General features: G+C 40.3%; 1 protein-coding gene across 1 annotated transcript in view; it reads left to right on the forward strand.

The window, feature by feature from the left end:
• The window catches only part of Kcnu1 (potassium channel, subfamily U, member 1), a 171,084-nt gene that overhangs the window by 150,327 nt on the left and 4,438 nt on the right, over window positions 1-16,319 (forward strand). Inside the window, exons 21-23 of the mRNA XM_013024211.1 lie at window positions 2,539-2,610; window positions 5,548-5,687; window positions 15,063-15,254. Of these exons, the coding sequence (XP_012879665.1) occupies window positions 2,539-2,610; window positions 5,548-5,687; window positions 15,063-15,254 (404 nt within the window). The remainder of the gene's footprint in view (window positions 1-2,538; window positions 2,611-5,547; window positions 5,688-15,062; window positions 15,255-16,319) is intronic.

Genomic DNA, 16,319 nt, shown 5'->3' on the forward strand with positions numbered 1-16,319 from the left:
TTCATCACTTTCTAATAATGTTTTATTGTAGTGTGGAATATATCACTTGGACAGAGTCTGTCCACAGACCTAGAATAGATATATTTATTTCAAATTTTGAAGAAGGAAGGAAGGTAGGGCAGGAGGATGAGAAGGAAGGAGGGAGGAAAGAAAAGAGGGAGGAAAGAAGGCAGGAAGGCAGGCAGGCAGGCAAAAAGGAAGGAAGGAAGGAAGGAAGGCAGGAAGAAAGGAAGGAAGGAAGGCAGGCAAGCAGGAAGGCAGGCAGGCAGGCAGGAAGGAAGAGAGAAATGAAGTAGAAAAGGAAGAGAAGGAAAGAAAAGAGGGATGGAAGAGGGAAAAGAAGGACACATAAAATAGATAAAATTACCTTGTAAATCATGACAAGTAAAATTTCAATTCTCCCAAGTCTCCATTTTTGGTAGGGAAAATAGTTTAAGGCAGAAACTGATGTAAACCTTCTTAAATTGCCATGTAATCCAGTTAGCTCATGGCCTTCCATTTCCTTACCTAAATCTAAAGGGTTTCAGAAAATTATTAGAGTTACTGTGAGTTCTAATTATAAACCACTGTGCTAAGTTATTCTGGTGGACTTTCTGCTTTATCCTTTCCTCTCATAATTCAGAGGCTGTCAGAAATACATTCAGACCTTCCATTCACTAATCAGAAGTGGCTCTTGGCTGCATAATTCTTGGAGGGATCGAGTAGAAATAAATATTTTAGTTCAAAGCATTTCTTCTGGGGGAAAAGCAAAAACAAAAATATCTCCCTTTGGATTTCCTCTTCTTCCTTGCCTCCACTTCAGGGACTTGATTCCCCCTTACCTTCCTGAATTTGCTCTAGGTGGTCTTCCCTTTATTCATTTCCACACTTCTCCCCATCAGTCATCTCACTCAGTAGACAAAGGAACCTCTTAGTGTTTCAGCCCTTTCCAATGAAGTGGGGATCTTAACTCCAAATAGACTGTGAATTTCCATGATAACTTTTCCTTGTTAGACAGATCCTCAGAAAAATTCAAGAAGAGTAGCCAACAGTTTTAAAACATTGTTTCTGATAAGATTATTATTATGGTATGTGTGTGCGAGAGAGAGAGAGAGAGAGAGAGAGAGAGAGAGAGAGACATAGAGAGAGAGAGAGAGAGAAGAGACAGAGACAGAGACAGAGAGCTGCTCCTGGGACTTGATAATCAGGGCTGGGCACTGCCCCTAAGCTTTTTGCTCAAGGCTAACATTCTACCACTTAAGCCACAGCTCCACTTCTGGTTTCTTGGTTGTTAACTGGAGATAAGAGTTTCATGAACTTTCCCAACCAGGCTGGCTTTGAACTGCAATCTTCAGATCTCAGTCTCCCAAGTAGCAAAGATTACAGACATGAGCCACAGGCATCCAGTGAGATCATTATAATGAAAAAGAAAAACTGTACTCTAGTTTTCCATTTATCTCTTTTTCTTTCTTTATATATTTATTAACTTAGAGACCCAGATTCTAGTGTCATGTTTGTTTTTTACAGTCTTCATAGTTCATCATATGACAAAATTGTGTAGATTAGTATAGTTACACCAGGCATATTCTGGATCTCAGGCTCATGGAGGGAATTGAGGTGCCATATCTACTAAGGCAGGAGGAAAACTATCTGAAAACTTAGCTCCAACTGGCATCCAATCTCAGTCTACAGAAGCCCAAGCAATTATGGATAGAGACAAGAAGGGGAGAATGTAGCCAAGCAGATGTCATTGTCCAGAGAGGATCTTGGAAGTGGCAGAGTATACCAGGAGCCAGATGTCCTGTATCTCTGAAAGCATTCAGAGCAGCAGCACCAATTTATTGAAAATTTCCTAGAAGTTCTATAAATAAAGCCATTTGTTGTAGGTTCTGAGTGACTGAGCTATTACCTAAGCACTTGTACTTTATGGACAATAGTTGTTAATAATTGTTTTGGTGTTAGTAAGCAACTATTGGAATTCACTTGAAGTGCCACTTTCTACACACACACACACACATACACACATCCTGCAGATAGCGTATTTCGAAGGGAGGTGCTGAAGAGACCCAGTTACAGTCTGTACATGGGTTCTGAGTTTGAGGGATTCAGCTCAATTACATACAGAAGATAGGGTAAAAATGAATCTCTACTAAATATATTCAGATGTTTTGTCATAATACAACAATAACTATTTAGCCAGCATTTACATCTTATTAGGAGGTTATTAAACATAGATAATTTAGAGATGATTTAAAGAGTATGTGAGAGTGTGCATAGGTTCTGGGAAAATGCCATACCACTTTATGGCACCTAAGAATTTTGGTATCCATAAAGGCTCCTGGAATAAATTCCTTGCAGATAGCAAAGGACAGCTGTAATATCTTTTCTTGTTCGCTAAATATAGACAATTATTTGGGATTTGGCCTGAGAGTGACTCAGTTAAGATTAAAACACCAGGACAACATGGTGTTCTTGTACACCATGACCAAATACTACACGTCATTTAATTTGTATTTTATCACCTTTTTTCCCCTCTGTGTTGTCTGTCTTTATCTAAAGAAGGGATCACATCTGAATATAATGAATGTAGTGAGAGAAAGTTTCGACGAGTTCCCATCCTCACTGAACTGAGTAAGTCATGATTTGAAAGCAAAATTCAAGTAAGAGATAGTTACAATGTTTAATTGATGTCCCAATGTTCTTTGCATAATGCATAGCCAAAGAACTTAAGAAATCAGAATGGAGCCCAGATAGCTTTAAGCACTTGGCCACATGTCATGCTGGGTGCTTACCTTCCTGTGGTATCATCCAGCAGAGCCTGTTCTATGGTGGTGTCAGAATGCAGGGACAACATCTGCCATGTCCACTCTATTGAGGGATATTGCTACCAGAAGAAGGACGAAGGCCAGCAACAGGTTCAGTTTTAATGGGAGGGATGCAAGCTTGAAAACTGCCAGGAAGGCTCTGCCTGTAGCAGTCTATCTATCCAGCATGAGACTTAAGGCCAAGCTTTTCCTTCCTGGTGGCCAGGCATGTAAGACATGTGGCAAGCAAATTTGACTAGTGCTCACTCTTGGGATCATACATTTTTATGTCTCAGGTGCCTCCCTTACATCTCCATCCTCCTATCTCTGAGTGATACACTTCTAAACTAGAAACAGCCCTTGAAGAAAGAAGAGAATATTCCACTCAATATTCTTGCCAACACCATATGAAAAAGGAGCTCAAATGAAGCTTTCTCAACATGATGGACACAGGAAGTAGGGTGGATGAACATAGAAAAGAAGTCCTGTGTGCTTTTGGGTGGGAGGTGTTAAAGGGCACTGGCAGACACTCTGCAATTCACTACTGAAAAGACTGGAAAGTTGAGGGGGAATTTTGGAAAAGGAGAATTATGCCTAAAAGGACCCCATCAAACCAACTCAAAGATGATCTCAAAAAGCGGTCCTGGATATGTGATTTTACCTGAATCTAGAAGACAGAAAAATGCTTTGTGAGAATTCACAATTAGGAATGCTTAAGCCAGGCCGGGCTTGGATTAAACTAGATGAGCAAAGCAGAGGAATTTGGAGAGGATCTGTGCATTTCCCACTCCCTCCTCCCCCCACCCCATAACAGTGGCCAGAGAGGGATAGTGCAGCAGATGAGGGACATCCATGTCTGGCATGAAGACTCTTCACATCTAAGATCCACAGTTTCCAATGGGCATCTACCGGCCTGCTACCACTACAAAGCCATTGGTTGTAGCTTTTATTTATACTGTATTTTCTCCTCCTCATTTGAACCATCTATAACTTCCTAGGTTTAAATAAAGTAAGAATGTAAGTTAGAAGAAGACTAGTAGGTTAGCTTGGTTGGAAGGAGATAAATTAGCTTTGTACTGGTCCAGAGGTGTGTCTGGTTGCTCACCCACCAGGGCTTTACAGGTTTTGTTTTGCTGAAGAATCTCTGGCACCAGGCAGCTCTTGTCAAATTAACTAACAAGTCACTTTCCAGCTGACTCAATTCCTTGTTCTTTGTCTGGCTGGGCAGGGTCATACTGACATGGGAGCTGAAAGTCTGGCTGCCAACACTTTGGTACAGAATGTTCAGGAACTTGTAAGAAAATGGCCAGGAAAGCTGAGACCTCTGGTTTACATGGAATGGCAAAAGGACTATGGAATTGAGGACTGTGAGGAGAGATGTGGGTTGGCATGAGTCCTGCCCTGATCATCTATTATAAAAATATTGCTGTTCTTAGAAGAAAATGACTCACTAATTCCACCAATATGTCACTTCCCCCTAACTTACTGTGGAATAATTTAAGGGATTAAGGAACAATACAGTTTTAGAAAACTAAGAATTCTGAGTTGTATGTCTCTTGGATTTGATTTGCTCTATATCAATAAATGTAAAGTTGAGAACCACAAAGCATCCAAGACTTTGTACCATTTGCAAACTAACAAGTTAATCTACCACAGTCCCATGGATTCTGGAAGAAGACACAAGACTCCTGGGCCAGAGATGAAAGATGAGAGAGAAAGAAAATGGGAGAGTCAGAGACAACAGAGACAGGGAGGTTTGTTTCTCCCAGCAATAACAGTAACCAGAGCATCACCATATCTATGCTGGTTCTTCACAGCCTGTCTCCACAGAGTGACATGAAAAAGTCCATGTGATATTTGCATCCACGGTGAAGGGGGAGGGATCTGAGTTTAGGAAGCCAGGATATTTGTATAATAGGCAATAAGCACGATTAGCATGCATTCATTTCCTGTGTTCTAAAGGAGGCAGTATCTCTATCTTCCAATGTTGCTCTCTTTTGAGTTGATAATCCCACAATAAAGTCAGTAAGTACCTCTGCTCTTACTCCCAACAAAAGATAGTTGTGCTCAAAGCAGTCTTCCTAAAGCAGCATAAGTTGTAGATTGGGCCAATCTGAATATTCCAGGGGGTATTTTGGCTACCAGCCTCAATAAAAATCCTGCATGCCTTTCCACTTTAAAGCATGGACCATGAATGGGCTGAAGAAAACACATGAGTGCTTGAGCAATATATAGACTCCTGGAACCCTCCCTGGACCCAGTAAAACAGAACTTGTACTGGAAGAAGATACTTGGAAGATTCACATACACAGTAAAGGCATATGAAAGGCATGGCTCTGACTTACTCTAAGCTCAGACAACTCTTCTTGAACCCAAGACAGTGCCAGGTCATCTGTAGAACAGCATCATGAGACAGGACTATAACAGGGGTGATAGTGTTTCCTTATGGATGCCTATTGTCCTATGGAACTTGATGACACTGACCCCTTTCAGAAGTATCTTGGTTCAAAAGATAAATTATATAAAGCTGACAACCAGCATATTTCCCTGGAGAATGACCCATTGAAAATGAAGGTACCCAAAAGGGAAGGCTACACAACTGAAGGGCAAGCATATCTTTAGGAAGGTAAACAAGCATACTGGAATAGGGATAGAGCCACAGACCTTAGAGCAGCTACTGGTCCTCTGTGCAATGGAGACCTTTGGGTACCCAGTCACGGCAACCCCCAGCTTCAGATCCTTTTTACCTCTTTGTGTCTTGCAGAAAATCCCTCCAACATCCACTTCATTGAGCAGCTTGGTGGACTGGAAGGGACCCTCACAGGAACCAGCCTGCATCTCAGCACATCTTTTGCCATAGGTGCTGTCTTTTCTGGAAGTTTCTTGGATTCCCTCTTGGCCACAGTAAGTGCATCCAAACCACCTTGCCCCAATACTGAATCCCCTTGTGGAGAGGTGAATGGATGGTTGTAGGCTGAGCAGAACCAACCTTTCTTTGATTTCCCCAAACCAAAACCTATTCATACACATTGTTTAATCTTTTCTCATAATTACTAGATGACTGGAGTACAATGTTCATGTGGGAACATTTCAAACTTCAGGGCCTTGGAAACGAAAGCCCTGATGTCAGGGAGTAATAAGTGCTGGACTAGCAGTTCCTTGTTCCTTTTAACAATCCATTCCCCTTGGTGACAGAGCTCTTGAGATCCTGCCGCCTCTTTTTTCTAGAATCTCCCCCAAAAGCTTTATAGTATAGGATATTAGTCATAAAGACGTCAATGATTCAAGGGAAGTGCTTGGCCTTTGATGGTGCTAAGCCAAATCTTTTTCCATGTTGGCCTTCTTGTAGGAAGTGTTTTAGTTACATAGTAGTTGTTCAGTACTCCTTTAGCATAAAATAGATCACTTGCACCCATTATAGGATTCCCATGAGTAGAATCCAGTCATAGCTAAATAGTTATTGAGCCCTAACCAGTAATGCAGCACCAATTAAGTCTCCATCCACCTAAGCTTGTACTTGTGAAGAGGCTGATGTAACATGGTCAATAAGCTACTAGGAAGGGATGCTGGCATAAAGGGAAGCAAAGTTCAAGGGAGAGTGGTAAGTTTCAATATAGATCCAGAAGAGAGTTCCGATAAAGAGCATGGGAGTCAAGCCCTGGAGGAGAGGAAGATGTATACCATTCAGATCCCTCTAGGCAGAGGTAGTGAGCTGGGAGCACCTCCAACATGTAGGAGGATTTGAACTTGACTAAGAGCCACAGAATGACTGGGGAAGACTGTGTAAACAACTACAAGAAATCTTGCAAAGGTACCCATGCAATCCACCATCTCTGATTACTCCTACTGAATTTTTGAGGGAAGGCTTACACGAAACCTGAACATCAAGATGCTTCAATGCCCGAGGCTCAGCAAAGTTTGATGAACCTGCTGCCTTTGCCATAAAAATGGCATACCTGGACTATACAGATACTTGAAAGGCACTGTTTATACATGCAAAGGATCATAGTTGGGACCTATGTATCTCTCTCATGACATGCATACCATTTAGGACTGAGTTCAGTTGCAGTGGGATCTCATAAACTCCACAGAGCTCTGAGACACACGCCGTTTCTTCAGGGATGGTATAACGTTACACATTAAAGGGTTAAGCAACATGCATTCTTAACCAAGCCAGGTAACTTTTCTGAGGTGACTCTATCAGACAGAATGAATGTTGAGTCACTGTCTGTCACTGATGTGTCAATTAACTTGCCTGGAATTAACCATTGGAGTGGCTGGCAGGTTACTTTTGATGAACTTGACCTGTCTGTGGGAAACATTTTAGATGAATTTAAGCTCCCAATTCTCTTCAAAGACTTGTAGGTGGCAGACAGCTTTATGCCTTAAATTAAACCTGAGACTTAATTAACCCCCCCTACTTCACTGGCCACACAGGCAGGAGTCAAGTCACAGATTCTATTTAGAGTTGGTTAGAAGGGCAGATTCTTGGTGTATTTTAAACTACTATACTAAAATATCAGAAACTAGGTAATGTATAAACAGCAGAAGTTTGTACAGCTTACAGTTCTGGAGGCTAGGAAGTTGAAGAATGTTGTATCTGTATATACAATCCAAGGTTCCACTTCTAGACACTGCTGCATAGGGCATTATATTTGTAAAACAGGTTTTTGATGGTGGTGATGATGATATATTGAGACCACAACAGGCAGGGTAGATATAGAAGAGTCAGAAGAATAGAAATAAAAACAACTAAACTATTAGACTAAATTAGACTTTGTCATAAAACCGTGGACATCCAGGTACAAAGAACAAAGAAAAGGTTTATTGCTGGTAAAGGAGCTGGCAAGATGCCTTCTCATTAGGGGGAAGAAGTAAGAAAAAGTGCCAGCTATTGTTTTAGGTGACCTTTATAACCTCTGAGATTTGGGGAATCTTGCTGCCTTATATGGTCATAGCTCCCCCAAAGGAGTGGCCTCTCAGGTAACTCATATGACCTGCGAGGGTTAGGGAATCTTGCTGCCTTAAATGGTTATAGCTATCCCAAAGTAGAACTCTCTCAGGAAAAGGGGGTAGGGGATGATCATTTACTGCCTTTACTACATGGGCCTATTATTGCCTAGGGAAAGAGCATGCTAAGCTATGAGAGAGGAGGCTTCTGGGCTAACTTAAACATTTAGCACAAGTATGCATAGGAAACAGTAAGTTGATAGTTGAGAATCCTGAGCCAGGTGTTGGCACCTAAACCCATCACTCACCATGAGTGTGACTTTGACCTTGGGCACTATGATGGCCACTTCCCTCCCAGGATACCTCCAGTCATTGTATAATGGCTTCTACTCACTGGCAGAAGGTTGCCTGTTGCTGGAAAACAAACTGTAGTTACATAAAATCTCAGACATCTTCTAATGCCTATGGTGAAATCAATGGGAAAGAGAGTACCTCACATTAGTGTGCCCTCAGAAAGTTGGTTAGTTCATGAAGCAACAGACTACATTGCATCGTATGTTAACCCTTAAAAACTCCTGATATGTATTCAGTTTTGGAAAGAGTTTGGGTCAACAATGGAGCAGCAGAGTCAAAGGACTTAAATTTTGAATTACTATACATCTACCTGTTATAGGTAGATGGAGTCTTGAATAAGATGTGGTATAGCAGAATGAAAAAAAAACAACTGTAGTACTATTGAAATGAGGATCTGAACTAGATCTCTGAAAATAATCTGAGTCTTGTTACTCTTGTCTCCTTCCATTGGGCCTGATTCTACTCATTCAACTTGCCCTTTTAAGGGCACAGTGGCTTCCTAGCAGATCACAGGCATAGAAACAGAGGCCAGACAGGAATTGGCACTGAGCCTTCAATCCCGTTGACTTCTCCCCTCCAGGAACCATGTTCTCTTCGCTAGTTTCATATAAATGGCATCAGAGAGGAAGACAACATTTTTTATCTTCTACTAGAAAGATTTAGAGCCATGGAGGTAGATTCATAATGTTCTCAAACACTCTATTTTGCACATGGAAGCATCTCCTGGATAAGGATTGGGAAGAAGGCAAAGACCTCTTTTTCCCCCATTGAGGTCAGCTAGCAGTTACAGATTCCTGGCTATCTCCCTTTAACACACCACTCTCAGATGTCACTGATGACCACAGCTCTCCTCCCCTAGTTCATAGCCGCAAGTCTTCCCCAAACAGATGTCTAAGCAACTCACCCCTATAAGCCCTATTGTTGAGATGACACCAAAAATTCCTGCCATAGACAGAATTGCAGTATCTTTCAAGCATTCAAGTCATAACAAGGACTTTGCTAATCCTATTGCCTCATTAAATTCTGCTGTAAATCCATGTAGGAGAATGCTACTAATAGATTTGTTTGTAGATGAAGACATTGAGGCCTGTGTGGGTTAATTGCAAATAACAAGCTGACTTTGATAACTGTTGTTTCTAGAATCAAGTCTTACTACCACAACCAACGTGATCTTTAGGAACCTGGTATCTTCAATGCAGTGATTCTCCTGTTTTGCTTAAAGGAATCCATTTCTCAGATTACTTAGGGATCAGAGTGACTCTACTTTTATGTGTGTCAGATGTGAGACACTTTAATAAGATATACTGGAAGAAAGATTTCTAGAATTAAGATTAGAACTATTCCAAAAGATGCTGGGCACCGGTGGCTCACACCTGTAATCCTAACTACTCAGGGGGCTGAGATCTGAGAATCACAATTCAAAGCAAGCCCAGGCAGGAAAGACTGTGAGAATCTTATCTCCAATAAACAACTCAGAAGACTGGAAATAGTGCTATAGCTCAAGTGGTAGAGCACTAGCCTTGAGCTGAGGAGCTGAGGGACAGCACCCAGGCTCAGAGTTCAAGCCCCACAATTGACAAAAAAAAAAGAACTTTTCCAAAAGATTTTCCAAATTCAATCAAAAAGTCTATGGGGGCAAGAGTTAGTCATTGTGTCCCATTTTTCATGTTTTGTCTTTTAGCATCCCTCCCTCCCCAAAGACCATCATTCATTCTGGTTCTTGCAACATGCTACCCATCTTAATGCACCAAGATATCAGATCCCTATTGTTGGACAGTGATCATAATGTTCATTTCCCTGATGCCTGCACTAACAGGATGGCAAAACTAACATCTCTGCCTTGGAATGGACTTCTCAGGAAGAAAAAACAAAACAGCTCACACTTCAAGAGGGTCTGAAACATCATGAGAATACTAAGTCTTGACTTCCATCCTGTTGAACAGTTATTCCCATGTAATATTTAACTCCTCTCTTCCTTCCCGGGGTACTCAACACTTCATGGTGCTTCTTCATCTCTCCCTTCCAATCGCCCCTAATAAACTCCAAGAAAGAATGTGCAGGTATTATAGAAGTGCTGAGGTCCCAAATACTGTGTTGTCAACTTGTACCCATTTAGAAATATGGGGGTTTTGCCTGGGACTTTCACATAATTTCTTTTTTTATTTGGAGTCCGGTCATGGAGCCTGAACTCTGGGCCTGGGCGCTGTCCCTCAGCTCTTCAGCTCAAGGCTAGCGCTCTACCTCTTGAGCCACAGCGCCACTTCCAGCTTTTTTTCCTTTTGCTTATATGGTGCTGAGGAATCGAACCCAGGGCCTCATGCATGCAAGGCAAGCACTGTACCACTGAGCCACTTCCCAGCCCCTTCACATAATTTCTTATAAGTTCTATCTCCTAGTAGAAGCATGAATTTTTTCCAGTGGAACGTCATTGGTTTTTTTCCTTCAAATCTGCAAGCTCAGTTAATGTTAGATTGACTGCCATAGCTACTCAAACTCCTACCACCATGGTTGGGAGAATATGCCTTTAAATAAAGTTCTAATGACTTTAAATTCTTCATCAGTTCACATTAGTTAACACATGGTCAACATTCTGGGTGATATTGCAAGACTCTTGTTTGGGTTTACAACAAAAGAGTCTCAGAAAGAGATATGAGCTTAGCATTTCCTTTTGTTGGGAGAAATGCAGGGAGGCCTGCAGAAGCTACATGATGTTCTTACGGCTGTCCACCTGGTTGTTATTATTCTTCAATCACATACACTCAGTTGCATACAATCTCTCTGTGAACTAGAAGTATTTCCCAAAGGATATTTCACCTTGAGTCTTTTTGAGATTCTTAGGATTAAAAGAAAAAATATAACAAGTGGATAGGCTGTTAATATTAGTGAGGAATATTTTAAAATTTGAGAGAAACTTTTGAAGATGAAAGCTAGAACCCTTAAGGATGTAATGTTTTCTAACATTGAAGTCCAAATGTTATTCAATTAGAAACATGATTTGAACTTAGAAGGCTAAAAACATTTCAAGGATATTCCAATTTGCAGACTTCTTGAGAAGGAACAATGGAAAGGGCGATGGTTAGCAAAGAAGAAGAAAATGTATAAGAAGAGGAAAAGAAAAAGAACAAGAAAAGTAAAAAAAAAAAAAAAGAACAAGAAGTTTAGAAGGGTCGGTCTACCAGAAAATTCCAGCAGAAGAATGAGGAATGAGATGAACTTACCAAATGAGGGTGACATACCAATCCAATTATTTCCCCTAATATAGAATCACAATCCTTTTGATGTCAAAAGTTAAGAAATGCTATATTTTAAAGCTAAGCTTCTCAGTTAAATATGCAAAGCAGGTTTTCTTAGAGCCATAGACAGCAGGATAAACTTAAAATTTACACCTTTTCTTTAATCAGTGGGGAATTATTCTATCAGCATTATAGTAGCTTACTCTACATTATGGCCACATATCCTTAAATGGATTGTGGCTCAGCCTAGATTTGCAGCCTCCATTTCATTCCAGATGTCAGGGCATCAATTCCACAAGCTCACTTTTGTTGTGAGTAGGGTAGAACAAAGACAACATGTCAGGAAGAAACATTTCCAGTCCAACAACTAGGGTGAAGTCATTTTTAATCTGAAAAATACTGTAAAAATTATATTGATTCTAAGTCTGCATCAAGTACATAATTGCTTAGGTCAACTTGTCCCAGCCACCCTTAAGTTTGACTAACAATATTTGTTTATTAGTTAAAAGTCGTCTGCTATTGATTAGTTAAGAAAACACCTGCCTTGTTGAATAAAACCAGAGGCTATGACTATAAAGTAGACAAAGTCCATCAGTGTTTGAACTTAAGCCTTCAAGCTCTGGCTTGGCTTTTTCACTCATTGTTAGTGTTCTACTACTTAAGCTGTGCCTCAAATTTAGTATTTTTTGCTGGTTATTTAGAGAGAAGAAGCTCAGATATTTTTCTTTCCTGGCTAGAGTCAAACCATAATTCTGAGATCTCAGTTTTCTAATATCTAAAATTATAGGCCTGAGCCAACAGTGGCCTGTGGAGCATTCACTCTTTTTTATTATTAATAAGGTTTTTTATTGTGAAAATACCATACAGAGGGGTTACAATTACATGAGCAAGGAAATGAGTACATTTCTTATCAAGCATTGTTGCTTCCTCCTATTTTTCCTTACCATCCTTTCCTCCCATCTTCCCACCAACTCCCCATCACCCATCTACCCTTCTCCCCCCCCCCACCAAAGTTGTAAATTTCATTTTTTGACAGGGATATCTTATACATCTCATTGTTGCAATGGGTCCACCGGTATACCTATTTAAACAATTTGTTTTGTCCCTTCCCCTCCACAAATTATACCAACATCAAATACATTGAAAATAGAGCTTATACCATAGGGGAGGGACATACAAAGCAACAAAGAATTCATTTTATAAATATGTTAGAAACAATAGCAAGAAAGAAAATCATTTGAGTCTTAATCTTGGGGTTCATTTCTTCTAACATCAACTTGTTTGACCATTTCTGCTTGTCTCAGAAATATATTAGTTATTGCAAATAAGGGAAACCATGGTACCTATGTTTCTTTGGGCCTGGCTTACTTCACTTAATATAATTTTTCCAAGACTTTCCATTTCCTAACAAATGGGGCATTCTTTCTGATGGAGGCATAGAATTCCAGAACCCTACTGCATTGTTGGTGGGAATGTAAACTTGTTCAACCACTTTGGAAAGTAGTATGGAGGTTCCTCAAAAGACTCCACATAGAGCTTCCCTATGACCCAGCAATCGCACTTTTACCAGAATGATCACAAACAAGACCATACTAAAGCTACCAGCATAACTATGTTTATTGCATCATTATTTACCAAAGCTAAGATATGGAACCAACCCAGATGCCTCTCAGTAGATGAATGGATCAAGAAAATATGGTATATATACACAATGGAACATCCACTCTTAACAACTGCTCCCTTTGTCCTAAGGCCCACCCATAACAGAATCACCTGGGATGCTCCCAGCCATAGATTCTGATACAGGAGATCTGGGATTCTGGATCTCTATAGTCATAAACATATCTCCATATAATCCAGACACATAAGAACAAATAACAAAGGGAAAGAAATAGAATATAGGAATGGGTGACACAGAAGTGATGAATCCTATAAGAAATGTTAGGTAGTGAATATTAATATGTTAACTTTAAAGATTATAAGACATACTGAGAACAAAACTACATGAGTTCCCCAAAAGCATTCATGTAGGATGTGAGAATCCAATACTCAAACTCAGACTTATGTTATACAAAGAACTGACTACAAAAGGCAGAAGAACGAAGCACAGGAAAAGCCAGTGACCATGAGATCAAAAAGAGAGGAAGATTTTATTTGATGAGGAGGTCCAGGTTGAGGAGAGACAATGAAGATTTTCAAGAGCATAAAAGAGTACCGATGTGACGCCAGCAACTACAGACAGAGAACTGTGCATTTCAGAGGCTCGTCCGTGGAAATGAGTCCAGAACAAGAAGCTGGACCCTACTGTGAAGTCTTTGAAGGCCATAGTAAAAATCTAGGCTTGGTTTTATAGCCTTGTTTAGCACTAGCTTGAAGAAGTCAATGATGATTATGATCTGATTCATGAGAGACTAGAGAATCTCTCTGTAATCATTGTGAACAAAAGATTGCAAATAAAAGGAGGAAAAACAAAAACCCTTGAATAATCCAGCCTTTGCTTGGTTGAAGCATTGCATGACTATAATCCTAGTACACTAGAGACTGAACTAGAAGGATTACTTAATTTCAAGGGCTCAAGGCCAAGCTGGGCAACACAGCCAGAAGCCATCTTCGTCATCGTCGTCTTCTCCTCCTTCTCCTTCTTCTCCTTCTCCTTCTTCTCCTTCTTCTCCTTCTTTTTCTTCTTCTCCTTCTTCTTCTCCTCCTCCTCTTCCTCTTCCTCCTCCTCCTCTTCTTGTCCTTTTTCTTCTTCTTCATCACCCTACCACCTCCATTACCATCACCACCATCATCAGAAGACAAGTCCCACGAAAGTGGGTCAAATAATGAAGCACCAGACTTGAACAAAATGCTAAGTGAGATCACAAGGCCTGAGCTCAAGCCCCAGCACTGGCGCACAAAAAAAGTATTTAACAGAAGACAAGTCCCTGAATTTTAGAGAAAAGTATGGTAAAAATTCTGAAACAATAATAAAGTAATTCCTACTACTTAGTGTATAAACAAAATATATTCAATATACTTGAGAAAACCCACTAGGTAATATATTACAATGTTATGTCCATGTGCTTCAATGCCTAGTCTGTACTGTTTACAGTAAAAATTCTCAGAATGGGAGTTTGCCAAAATGACTAAGATCATTCAGATTCAAGCTTGTCTCAAACCCATTTTCCCATATATCGTTTTCTGCTTTAATTTTGATTTTAGGATTCTATAACCCTGTCCATCTATTTATTTAGCACCTACAGTTGCTAAAGTACATAATGAGTTAGGAAAATACAAATATCAATAAGACCTAAGTCACTACCTGCCCTCAAATAAGTCACAATCCAAAGAAATGTTAATTACATCCACATCCAAAACACTCAAGACCAGAGGACAGTAAGATCAATATCCCCCAAGGAAATTCTGTAGTGAACATTACTAAATATACATGGTTATTAGAATATTTGTAGTTTTTACTCTGGTCACTTGTGGAAGAGATGAGTAGTTGGTCTATTATCAATATCTAATATCTTTTCCTTCTCAGTATAAATGCCACACGAACAAGAACCTGCTTTCTCCCTACCTTGTCTGACAAGCAGCCCTATCCACATTGCCAACTAGCAGTTTGTTTGATAATGATATTTTGAGGTACTGATCTACCCCCACAGGTCTATTTCAGTGATACCAACTCAGTCTGACATCTTCACCATTGCTGGGTGGCTCCCTGTAACTTTGTATGTGGCTTCTCCTTATTCCTCAGGCCTTCTACAACTATCATGTCCTGGAATTACTTCACATGTTGGTGACAGGAGGGATAAGCTTCCAGCTGGAACAACATTTGGACAATGAAAAGCTTTCTGGGCTACCTGAGAGCTCTACATTCTTGTCTGGGAGGATGCGATGTAAGATGGGTCTTCTGTCTTTAGACCAAACCATATTATCAGACATTCAAGTGAGTCTACTTATAATATATTACATCTTCTCACTTCTTTAATGCTCTGAATTTCCAAGATGTTGGGGTTCATAGATAACCTACAGCACAGAAATATTGGTATAATATCATACACTCATATTTTCAAAGAATATTTTACAATTCATAGTACGTTTTTACATGTTAAGTTTATTTTTCAGCAGTTCAAAAAAGTAAATAAAGCAGTCTTCTCTCTCCATCTTCCAGAAAAATGGTTCAATTATGATGCATATAACACCAGGCTTCTGCTGCTACTATAGTATGAACATGTCTCTCAACTTCATGTATTGGAAATTCGTCTCCCAATGCAACAATGTTGAGGAGTGAGATGGTTAAGGATGACTAAGTCATCCATGGGGCATGAATATCATTATTGCAGGAGTGCCTTGGTTTTCATGGAAGGGGGTTTCTCATGAAAGCATGAATTCAGCCCCCATCCCTTCTCCCTTGCACACATGCTCTCCTGCTTTTCCACCTTCTTCATGGGATGATAGCAAGAAGGTCCTTGCTCATACTGGCCCCTTCACCAGGGGTTTTCCAGAAATTCCAGGTCTTTTTTAATTTTTTTTAATAAATTACAGAGTCTGAGGGTTCAGTCACAACAGCATAAAATGAACTAAAATACCCAGAAAGTTATTAATACTAATTACTACAAGAATGCTTTCTTAGTATGTCCCTTATTGATCTAGTTTTCTCTCATTTAATATGTGAAAGGATTTATATGATAGTATTAATTACATTCAGTAGATCAAGAAGCTGAAACTGGGGCTGGGAAAGTGGCTCAGAGGTAGAATGAGTGCTTGCCTTGCATGCATGAGATCCTGGGTTCGATTCCTCAGCACCATATAAGCAGAAAAAGCTGAAAGTGGTGCTGTGGATCAAGTAAGTGGTAGAGCGCAACCTTGAGCTGAAGAGCTGAGGGACAGCGTCCAGGCCCAGAGTTCAAGACTCATGACTGGAAAAAAGAAGGAGAAGGAGGAGGAAGAAGAGGAGGAGGAGGAGGAAGAAGAGGAGGAGGAGGAGGAGGAGGAGGGAGGAGGAGGAGGA

This window comes from Dipodomys ordii, unplaced genomic scaffold (assembly GCF_000151885.1).
Source record: "Dipodomys ordii isolate 6190 unplaced genomic scaffold, Dord_2.0 Scaffold4, whole genome shotgun sequence".
NCBI lineage: Eukaryota > Metazoa > Chordata > Mammalia > Rodentia > Heteromyidae > Dipodomys > Dipodomys ordii.